The sequence below is a fragment of the Salvelinus fontinalis genome, unplaced genomic scaffold, assembly GCF_029448725.1.
Source record: "Salvelinus fontinalis isolate EN_2023a unplaced genomic scaffold, ASM2944872v1 scaffold_0558, whole genome shotgun sequence".
Lineage (NCBI taxonomy): Eukaryota > Metazoa > Chordata > Actinopteri > Salmoniformes > Salmonidae > Salvelinus > Salvelinus fontinalis.
Genome location: NW_026600767.1, coordinates 78,366 through 88,757, shown reverse-complemented (window position 1 = coordinate 88,757; position 10,392 = coordinate 78,366). Strand labels below are relative to the sequence as shown.

Below are 10,392 nucleotides of genomic sequence, written 5' to 3'. Positions count from 1 at the left end.
CTACACAACACATTACTAAACTATACATTAATTGCACTATAATGGAGAGAAAGGGTGCCCACAAAAAGTTACATAAAGCTGACCGAACAGCATAGTCCCAACAACTTACCACCGCTACACCTGGCTATCAGCGGAGCCTTGTCTGGCAACGAAACAGTTCATTCAGCCTCATTTAAAAAAAAAACATGGCTGACTTGCGTAAACAAATGTGGTTTCTACTGACAATTGATATGTACAAACTATGGCATAAGGGGACGACAAGCGGATAAGAGGCAAACCGTAATTTTGATTAAGACATTAATGAGAGAGCTAAGACGGACGTAGTCAATTTAACTATTTGTCGCATAGCGACAAAATTCAGAACATGGGCCGTCCTCCCTGTACGCCAAGTCAGAACCGTACAATAAATAAAGGGGCATATATGCAGACAATGAAAACACTTACAATATTCAATGATTACATTTCTCAAAAACAGGTTATAGGCTACATGTGAACCACCAAGTCAGAACAGGAGGCAAAATGAAGAGGTGAAAATAGACCAAATTACAAAGGTGAGGCACATGGTCTACTAACATCTTACTACACAACATACACTTAATATTACTTAACTACATCATTTATGCAGAAGCATATAAGACATTTCTGGACTCACCTTGTTGTGCTGTGCTCACTTGAACAGGAAGGTGGTGCAGCAGTCCTTCGTGGGCATATATTGTCATCAAAGTCTGGCATTCTCTGGATTTATGGTGCTTTCAAAACAACAGGCAACTCAGGAAAAAAATGAGGACGTCAGTGATCTTCAGGTCATAGTTGCAGAAAGAGACCCGAGTTCCCAATTTACAATTCCGAGTTGGATGAAAGTTTAAAACGTATTTTCTCAGTCGCAGCTTCACAATTTTGAGCGCGGCACAAATCAAGCTTCATTGACAGCATGGCCAATGTTGAATGTTTACCGTTTAAACGAGGAAAAGAGTCCCATAATCTTAGACTTGGGACCACACAGCCACTCCAATGAATAGCACGCTAATGATTGCTTTGCAATGGTTGCAGTTAGCCACTGATTCCTTCCAAACCACTCATTGTTGAATTTGCAATTTCCAACTTGTTGTGTACTGTTTGTCCAATGGCCGATGAGCATGGATACATTTGATCTATAATTTCTCATTATTTCTCTTCATATGACAAAGAATAAAAAGGATTTGCCAGTAGATTGTCGACTTGATCCATGATGAAGACTGCTAGATCAGATTTTGAAAGTATGATGTTGACATGATCAGTCCAATCAAAGCGACTGTAGATATCACATGATTTGAAGTTATTTTATCTGTGGACAATGACCTTGAGCCTTCTTGTATGGGCACTTCTAATGTAACTCTATGGCAGCACCCAATAGGCTTGAATTTTCAAGTTCTACCCTTAGACTTGGCATTGATATATTGTCCCCATGAATGACAGAACACTGAGCCAATCACAGCGCAAAGCTCCGTATTTCTGCTGGCTTGCCCCACCTCCACAGAAGGCAATGAGCTAGGTTGAAACACCTGCATTTTGGAGCTGCCTTACTCAAGAAAACAAAAAGAGACCATGTTTGTATTCAGCTTTATTAACAACTCAATTACATGTTTTTTACATTGTTTGCAAACAGATCATTTTTTCTCGCTAAAACTGTGGGGCTCAAAACAGGTGGCTCACCTGCCCTGAATGATGTCCCACGTCACCCTGCTCCTCCGTACATTCCACTGGCTTCCAGTCGAAGCTCACATCCACTACAAGACAATGGTGTTTACTTACGGTGCAGCAAGAGGAACTGCCCCATCTCTACCTTCAGGCTATGCTCCAACCCTGTATCCCAACCTGAGCACTCAGTTCTGCCACCTCTGGTCTCATGGCCGTCCCACTGCTACAGGAGGTCAAGCTCCCTCTCAGCCCAGTCAAAGCACTTCTCTGTCCTGGCACCAGCTTCCCTCTGATGCTTAGGACAGCAGAGTCCCTGCCCATCTGCCCGAAAAGGTCTGAAACCCTACGTCTTTAAAGAGTATCCCCCCAAATTACTAATAATACTAATACGAATACAAATAATAATAATAATGTGACACTGACTAATTGAGGAGAAATGTATTTACTGTGATATGTGGTTGTCTCACCTGGCTATCTTAAGATGAATGTACTTAATGTGCTGGTGACATCACAGGGTCAGAGAGAACTACTGACTGTAGTCATACAAAAACACTCCAGGCACTCAGCCCATAAGAACCATTCATACTGTCAGATCTATTATGAAGAACTGAATACAGCCATAAGAACCATTCATACTGTCAGATCTAATATGAAGAACTGAATACAACCATAAGAACCATTCATACTGTCAGATCTAATATGAAGAACTGAATACTAAAGAGAAGAAGAGGTTGACCAGTACATATTCATGTAACTTTATTTTTCATTGGCAGATCAATAAAGTTTGCTTCAATGCAGTTATCCAAACACATTCATGATCAGTAACTAAAATAACTAATCTAGTTTTAAAGACAATGAATAAACACATGTATTCATTTCATAAACTGTGTATCATTAAATAAAGTTGTAAAATAATCCCACCAAACTAGTGTTGAAAAGTTATCATCACACCATCTCTATCTGATGCATGTTAGGGGTGGAACGTAGCCTCGTGGTTAGAGCATTGGGCCAGTAACCAAAAGGTTGCTAGATCAAATCCCTGAGCTGACAAGGTAAAGATTCTGTTGTTCTGCCTCTGACCAAGGCAGTTAATCCACTGTTCCTAGGCTATCATTGTAAATAATTTGTTCTCAACTGACTTGCCTAGTTAAACAAAGGTTCAAAAATTAAAAAGGGTATACTAGCTCCTTCACACAGAATACTGCAGAGGGACAACCTGGTCTCAGAGCAAAACGTTATATATTATACAAAAAACTTCAGTGCCACGCCATTTAGTATGTTTGGACTATCACAGTAAATAAACTAAAATATAAACCAAACATCTAAAGTATTGGTTTCATGAGCTGAAATAAAAAATTACAGCAATGTTCCATATGCACAAAAAGCTAATGTCTCTCAAATGTTGTGCACAACTTTGTTTATATCCCTGTTAATTAGCATTTCAGCCTTTGTCAAGATAATCCATCCACCTGACAGGTGTGGCATATCAAGATGCTGATAAAACAGCATGATCATTACACAGGTGCACCTTTTGCGGGGGGACAATAAAAGGCCACACAAAATAATGTCACATTTGTCTCAAGTTTAGGGAATGTGCAATTGTCATGATGAATGCAGGAATGTCCACCAGAGCTGTTGCCAGAGAACTCAATATTTATATCTCTACCATAAGACACCTCTAACGTCCTTTTAGAGAATTTGGCAGTACATCCAACCGGCCTCACAACTGCAGATCACATGTAACCACGGCAGCCCAGGACCTCTTCACCTGCAGGATTGTCTGGGAGGGGGCTGAGTTGTATTTCTGTCTGTAATAAAGACCTTTTGTGGGGAAAAACTCATGCTGATTGGCTGGGCCTGGCTCCCAAGTGGGCCTATGCCCTCCAAAGTCCCACCCAAGCCTGAGCCCCTGCCCAGTTATGTGAAATCCATAGATTAGGGCCTCATTTATTTCAATTGACTGATATCCTTATACGAACTGTAAATCTTTGAAATTGTTGCGTTTAGATTGTTGTTCGGTATAATACGACTTGTAGGACGTATCAGATGTTAAGAATTACAATTCATATGTTATGTTACGCATTGCTATTCATACAATATAATACGAACTTGTAATATGTATGATATGTTACGAATTCCAATTTGTTGTTGCTAACGTTAGCTAGGTTAGGGGTGAGGGGTTTAAGGTAGAGTTAAATGGGTTTAGGGGAAAGGTTAGCTAACATGCTAAGTAGTTGCATGCTAAGCTAACATGTTAACATAGCTAAAAATTAGTAAGAAGTTGCAAAGTTGCTAATTAGCTAAATTGCTAAAGTCCTCCTTGATGAGATTCAAACACGCAGCCTTTGGCTAGACGTTTGACTTACACGCTCACCCCTCCACAGAGCAGGAGTAAGGCTTCTCCCGTGTCTAAACATTGGTGTGTTAAGTTGCTATGGTGAGAGAAACTCACCCAAAAGTCAGAGCAGACGTAAGCAGGCTTCTCTCATGCCTGTGTTCTCTGATGAACTTTTTTTCTCCCCTGTGTGTGTTCTCTTATGAACTTTTAGATGAGTTGATGTTTTGAAACATTTTACACAGTCAGAGCAGAAGTAAGGCTTCTCTCCTGTGTGTATACGTTCATGTCTTTTTAAGTTGGAAAGTTGAGAGAAACTAGTTCCACAGTCAGAGCAGAAGTAAGGCTTCTCTCCTGTGTGTGTTCTCTGGTGAAGTTTTAGCTCAGTTGCTGTTTTATAACATTTTCCACAGTCAGGGCAGGAGTATGCCTTCTCCCCTGTATGTATACGTTCATGTGATTTTAAGTAGGAAAGGTGAGAGAAACTAGTTCCACAGTCAGGGCAGAAGAAAGGCTTCTTTCCTGTGTGTGTTCTCTGATGAACTTTTAGCTGAGTTGATGTTTTGAAGCATTTTACACAGTCAGAGCAAAAGTAAGGCTTCTCTCCTGTGTGTATACGTTCATGTCTATTTAAGTTGGAAAGATGAGAGAAACTAGTTCCACAGTCAGAGCAGAAGTAAGGTTTCTCTCCTGTGTGTGTTCTCTGGTGAAGTTTTAGCTCAGTTGCTGTTTTATAACACTTTCCACAGTCAGAGCAGGAGTATGCCTTCTCCCCTGTATGTATACGTTCATGTGATTTTAAGTAGGAAAGTTGAGAGAAACTAGTTCCACAGTCAGGGCAGAAGAAAGGCTTCTCTCCTGTGTGTGTTCTCTGATGAACTTTTAGCTCATTTGATGTTTTTAAACATTTTCCACAGTATGAGCAGGAATAAGGCTTCTCTCCTGTGTGTGTTCTCTGATGAACTTTTAGCTCCTTTGATGTTTTGAAGCATTTTCCACAGTCAGAGCAGGAGTATGGCTTCTCCCCTGTATGTATACGTTCATGTGATTTTAAGTGGTCAAGTTTATAGAACCTAGTTCCACAGTCAGGGCAGGAATAAGGCTTCTCTCCTGTGTGTGTTCTCTGATGAACTTTTAGCTGAGTTGATGTTCTGAAATATTTTACACAGTCAGAGCAGGAGTATGGCTTCTCCCCTGTATGTATACGTTCATGTGATTTTAAGTGGTCAAGTTTAGAGAACCGAGTTCCAGAGTCAGGGCAGGAAAAAGGCTTCTCTCCTGTGTGTGTTCTCTTATGAACTTTTAGCTGAGTTGATGTTTTGAAGCATTTTCCACAGCCAGAGCAGGAGTAGGGCTTCTCTCCTGTGTGTATTTTTAGGTGTATTTTTAGCTTTGATAGAAATGGGAAAATCTCTTCACAATGTGGGCAGTGATGAGACCTCTTAGCTCTCTGATCTTCCTGCTGTTGCTCTGTGGATGTAGAGAATGTCTCTACATGGTATCCTGTGTAAACATCAGAAGAACCAGTCAGTTGGTGTGATATACATGTCAATCAAATGTATTTTATGAAGCCCTTTTACATCAGTAGTTGTCACAAAGTCCTTTACAGAAACCCAGCCTAAAATCCCCAAAGAGCAAGCAATGCAGATGTAGAAGCACAGTGGCCAATAAAAATTCTCTAGAAAGCAGGAACCTAGGAAGAAACCGAGAGAGGAACCAGGCTCAGAGCGGTGAACATTCCTCTTCTGGCCATCCCGGGTGACAGGTAGCCTAGTGGCTAGAGCAACCGAAAGGTTGCAAGATCGAATACCCGAGCTGACAATGTAAAAATCTGTCGTTCTGCCCCTGAACAAGGCAGTTAACCCACTGTTCCTAGGCCGTCATTGAAAATAAGAATTTGTTCTTAAACTGACTTGCCTAGTTAACCTGTTTGGGCGCATGTCCAAACGCTAGTGGGACACCTACGACAACATCCGGTGAAATTGCAGAGCGTGAAATTCAAAATATAAAAATCGTAATATTAAACATTCATGAAAATACAAGTGTCTTACATCATTTAAAAGCTTCATGTTAATCCAACTGCGTCATCAGATTTCAAAAAGGCTTTACGGAGAAAGCATACCATGCGATTATCTGAGGGCAGCGACCCACGTCAAAATACTTTTTAAACCAGCACAGGCATCACAAAATCACAGACAGCAATTAAATAAATCACTTAACTTTGAAGATCGTCCTCTGTTTGCAATCCCAAGGGTCCAAGCTACACAATGAATGGTACTTTGTTCGATAAAGTCCTTTATTATATCCCAAAAATGTCAGTTTAGATGGCGCGTTTGATTCAGTAATTCACTCATTCAACATGCACACAAACAAATCCAAAAAGTTACCGGTAAAGTTCATCCAAACAAGTCAAACGATGTTTCTAATTAATCCTCAGGTATTCTAATATCTAAATAAACAATAATATTTAAGACGGAGAATAGTCTGTTCAATAGCGAAAATAAATAACGAAGAGCGCACTCTCGTTGATGCGTGCAACATGACTACTTTTCTAATGGGGGACACCTTGGAAAAACTACAAATACCTGAAACCCATTCTAAAGACTGTTGACATCTAGTGGAAGCCATAGGAACTGCAATCTGGGTCCTATCTATTGTATATCCCATTGGCAAGCATTGAAAAACCTGTGACCTCAAAAAACTAAAATTCCGGATGGATTTCCTCAGGTTTTCACCTGCCATATCAGTTCTGTTATACTCACATACAATATTTTAACAGTTTTAGAAACTTCAGAGTGTTTTCTATCCAATGCTATCAAGTATATGCATATCCTAGCTTCTGGGCAGTTTACAGGCAGTTTACTTTGGGCACGTCAGTCATCCGAAATTCAGGACAATAACCAGTATGCTAAGGAAGTTAAATAAAAGTAAATTTAAAAGAAATGAATAAATACACTACCATTAGTGGTGAAATAAATTAATGCATTCAAAAGATTGGTGTCACTTACAAATGTCCTTGTTCTTGAAAGGAAAACACATTTTTTGTCAAATTGATCAGAAATACAATGTAGACATTATTAATGTTGTAAATGACTATTGTAGCTGGAAACGGCTAAAGATCTCGTACAACGCTGTGTACTGCCCTGCAAACTGGCTTTAACCAGAATAGAAAGTGGAGTGGGAGGCCCCGGTGCACAACTGGGCAAGAGGACAAGTACATTAGTGTCTAGTTTGAGAAACAGACGTCTCGCAAGTCCTCAACTGGCAGCTTCATTAAATAGTACATGCAATACAACAGTCTCAACGTCAACCGTGAAGAGGCGACTCCCGGATGCTGGCCTTCTAGACACTATTCTGGTTAGAGACTGTTTGCGCTGTCCTGTGAAGAGAGTAGTACACAGCGTTGTACGAGATCTTCAGTTTCGTGGCAATTTCTCGCATGGAATAGCCTTCATTTCTCAGAACAAGAATAGACTGACGAGTTTCAGAAGAAAGGCCTTTGTTTCTGGCCATTTTGAGCCTGTAATCGAACCGACAAATGACCCAGATCCTCAACTAGTCTAAAGAAGGCCAGTTTTATTGCTTCTTTAATCAGAACCACAGTTTTCAGCTGTGCTAACATAATTGCAAAAGGGTTTTCAAATGATCAATTAGATTTTTAAAATGATCAACTTGCATTAGCTAACACAACGTGTCATTGGAACACAGGAGTGATGGTTGCTGATAATGGGCCTCTGTACACCTATGTAGATATTCCAATAAAAAAAATCACCCGTTTCCAGCTACAATAGTCATTTACAACATTAACAATGTCTACTGTATTAATTATCAATTTGATGTTATTTTAATGGAGGGAAAAAAGTACTTTTCTTTCAAAAACAAGGACATTTCTAAGTGACCCTAAATGTTTCAACGGTAGTGTATGTATTCATTTCAGTAGGCTGTATGGGAATGGGAATAAAACTATTCTAAAACTGGGTAGGAGTCAAAAACTAAAAAGAGGCAAAAGTCGTGAAAATGATGAGCTATATCATCCTCCACTCAACATCACAAGAGTTAGTAACTATACAGACTCATTTCATAGAACTTCAAAACACTGGGCACTCTACATAGAGGAAGAGTTCCATAGAGGAACTCTGGAGCTCTGTCAGAGTGACCATCGGGTTCTTGGTTACCTCCCTGACCAAGGCCCTTCTCCCCCGATTGCTCAGTTTGGCCGGGTGGCCTGCTCTAGGAAGAGTCTTGGTGGTTCCAAACTTCTTCCATTGAAGGATGATGGAGGCCTCTGTGTTCTTGGGGACCTTTAATGCTGCAGAAATGTTTTGGTACCGGTCCCCAGATCTGTGCCGACACAATCCTGTCTCGGAGCTCTACGGACAAATCCTTCCACCTCATGACTTGGTTTTAACTCGGACATGCACTGTCAACTGTGGGACCTTAAATAGACAGGTGTGTGCCTGTCCAAATCATGTCCAATCAATTTAATTTACCACAGGTGGACTCCAAGTTGTAGAAACATCTCAAGGATCATCTCATAGCAAAAGGTCTGAAAACTTAAGTAAATAAGCAATTCTTATCATTTTTTACATACATTTGCAATAATTTCTAAAAACATGTTTTGGCTTTGGCATTATGGGGTATTGTGTGTAGATTGACGAGGAAAACATGTAATACATTTTAGAATAAGGCTGTAACGTACCAAAACGGGAAAAATGGGAAGGGGTCTGACAGTGCCCTCGGAAAGTATTCAAACCCCTTGACTTTTTCCACATTGTTATGTTACAGCCTTATTCTAAAATTAGATAAAATATCCTCCGCAATCAACACACAATACCCCATAATGCCAAAGCTAAAACAGGGTTAGAAATTTTGGCAAATTTTTACAAATTAAAAAAACAAGACAGACTCAAAATTGAGTTCAGTGGAAACAGGATGCACCTGATCATCCTTGAGATGTTTCTACAACTTGATATATAAAATATATATGTATGAGATATAAATCATCAGGATGTGGTAGTCTATTGGTTATGTTCATCACTTCTCCAATCATTGTTGAGATCTGATATTCTGTGCAGCAAACAAATTATAATTCAATATTGACATTGATGATGCCATGGCCTATTTTGAAATGAGGTATGCCTAACTTGGTGATTGAGGGTATTAAACATTTTCAACGTTTTTGAGACAATGTTTGGGCAAAGGCAGGCGTTACAAGTTTTAAAATATTTTGCTTCGCTGTGAAGTCTTGAGGTTTTCAGGGATGTGTGATGTCAGATTTACAGAATTCAACCTAGCAATAGACTGGTCATAATTTATGGAGGTCTAATTTATGAAGATAATTTATAGATAGAACCTGCTCTTACCATGACTAACAGTTGTCCTAATCTCCTCCTCCTCTTCTTCATCTTTAATGTTGACATTCAGCTCCAGTGTTTGACTGCAGTCCTCCAGCTTCACTGATGCCATCTCTGGATCCTGCAGTGCAAACTGGGCTCCACTGTCACAATCAGGACCCAGTGACTGTAGGTTTCTACTCAGTGTGGAAGGAGAGAGGCAGGCTGGGTTTGTACTCACTGTTGATATTACCGAATTCACACTTAATATGAGTCGGCCTGTAGTAATAAAGACAAACGGACACAAAAGTTATTTTCTTGACAGTTCTGGCACTTTATTCTGTAAAAATAGTTTCTCATTTTTCTTGTTCAATTATCTAATTTCAGTAGATCAGGTAGCTAATCCTTGACAAAACATTCATTCACATTAGACACAAAGTACACATTTTAAATTGCACAACATAAGTGCACTTAATCTATAGTAGATTTCCTAAATTCACATAAATGCATAAATGACTCAAAAACCATTTAGTACAAGGTTGCAGTATGTTTCAGGCAGCACAATGTACTATTTTCCTGAATAACCTTGTCTTCACTGTATTATTTCACTCACAAAAAACAATTGTATTTCCCGTTCACACCATAGTAAGAATTATCAGGGATCGTACAGTGGCAAGTCAAATTCAAGGACTTAAGTACTTTTTCAAGCGCTAATATTTATTTACCTTAAGCCCCGTGTGAAAACCCTGAAATATAGATAAATATAGAAACAACTGAATGTGTCTGAATATTAGTACACATGTAAAGGACTGATAATCATTACATTCAGCTTCAAAACTGTAGAGCAACTGAAATGTTCTCTCTCTGATGAGGCACTACCTGCACTGAAGTCCGTTGATGCAGACCTCCTATGGTATCATGCAAGATTTCTGAACAGCCCTCGAAACCATGTCAGGACTAGTAGAAGGACCAGTTCTGACAGTAGGTCCTTTTACTACGGGACCAGCCATGGAAGCTCCATCAGTCTGACAGTAGGTCCTCTTACTA

At 39.8% G+C, this 10,392-nt stretch overlaps 1 protein-coding gene across 1 annotated transcript in view; it reads right to left on the bottom strand.

The window, feature by feature from the left end:
• Positions 1 to 2,403: 2,403 nt before the first annotated feature.
• Positions 2,404 to 10,392, bottom strand: part of LOC129846463 (zinc finger protein 501-like) — a 31,216-nt gene continuing 23,227 nt past the window's right edge. Inside the window, exons 2-3 of the mRNA XM_055914402.1 lie at positions 9,376 to 9,624; positions 2,404 to 5,515 (exon numbers count right to left, since the gene is read on the bottom strand). Coding sequence (XP_055770377.1) covers positions 4,137 to 5,515; positions 9,376 to 9,478 — 1,482 coding nt within the window. The 5' untranslated portion in view covers positions 9,479 to 9,624 and the 3' untranslated portion in view covers positions 2,404 to 4,136. The remainder of the gene's footprint in view (positions 5,516 to 9,375; positions 9,625 to 10,392) is intronic.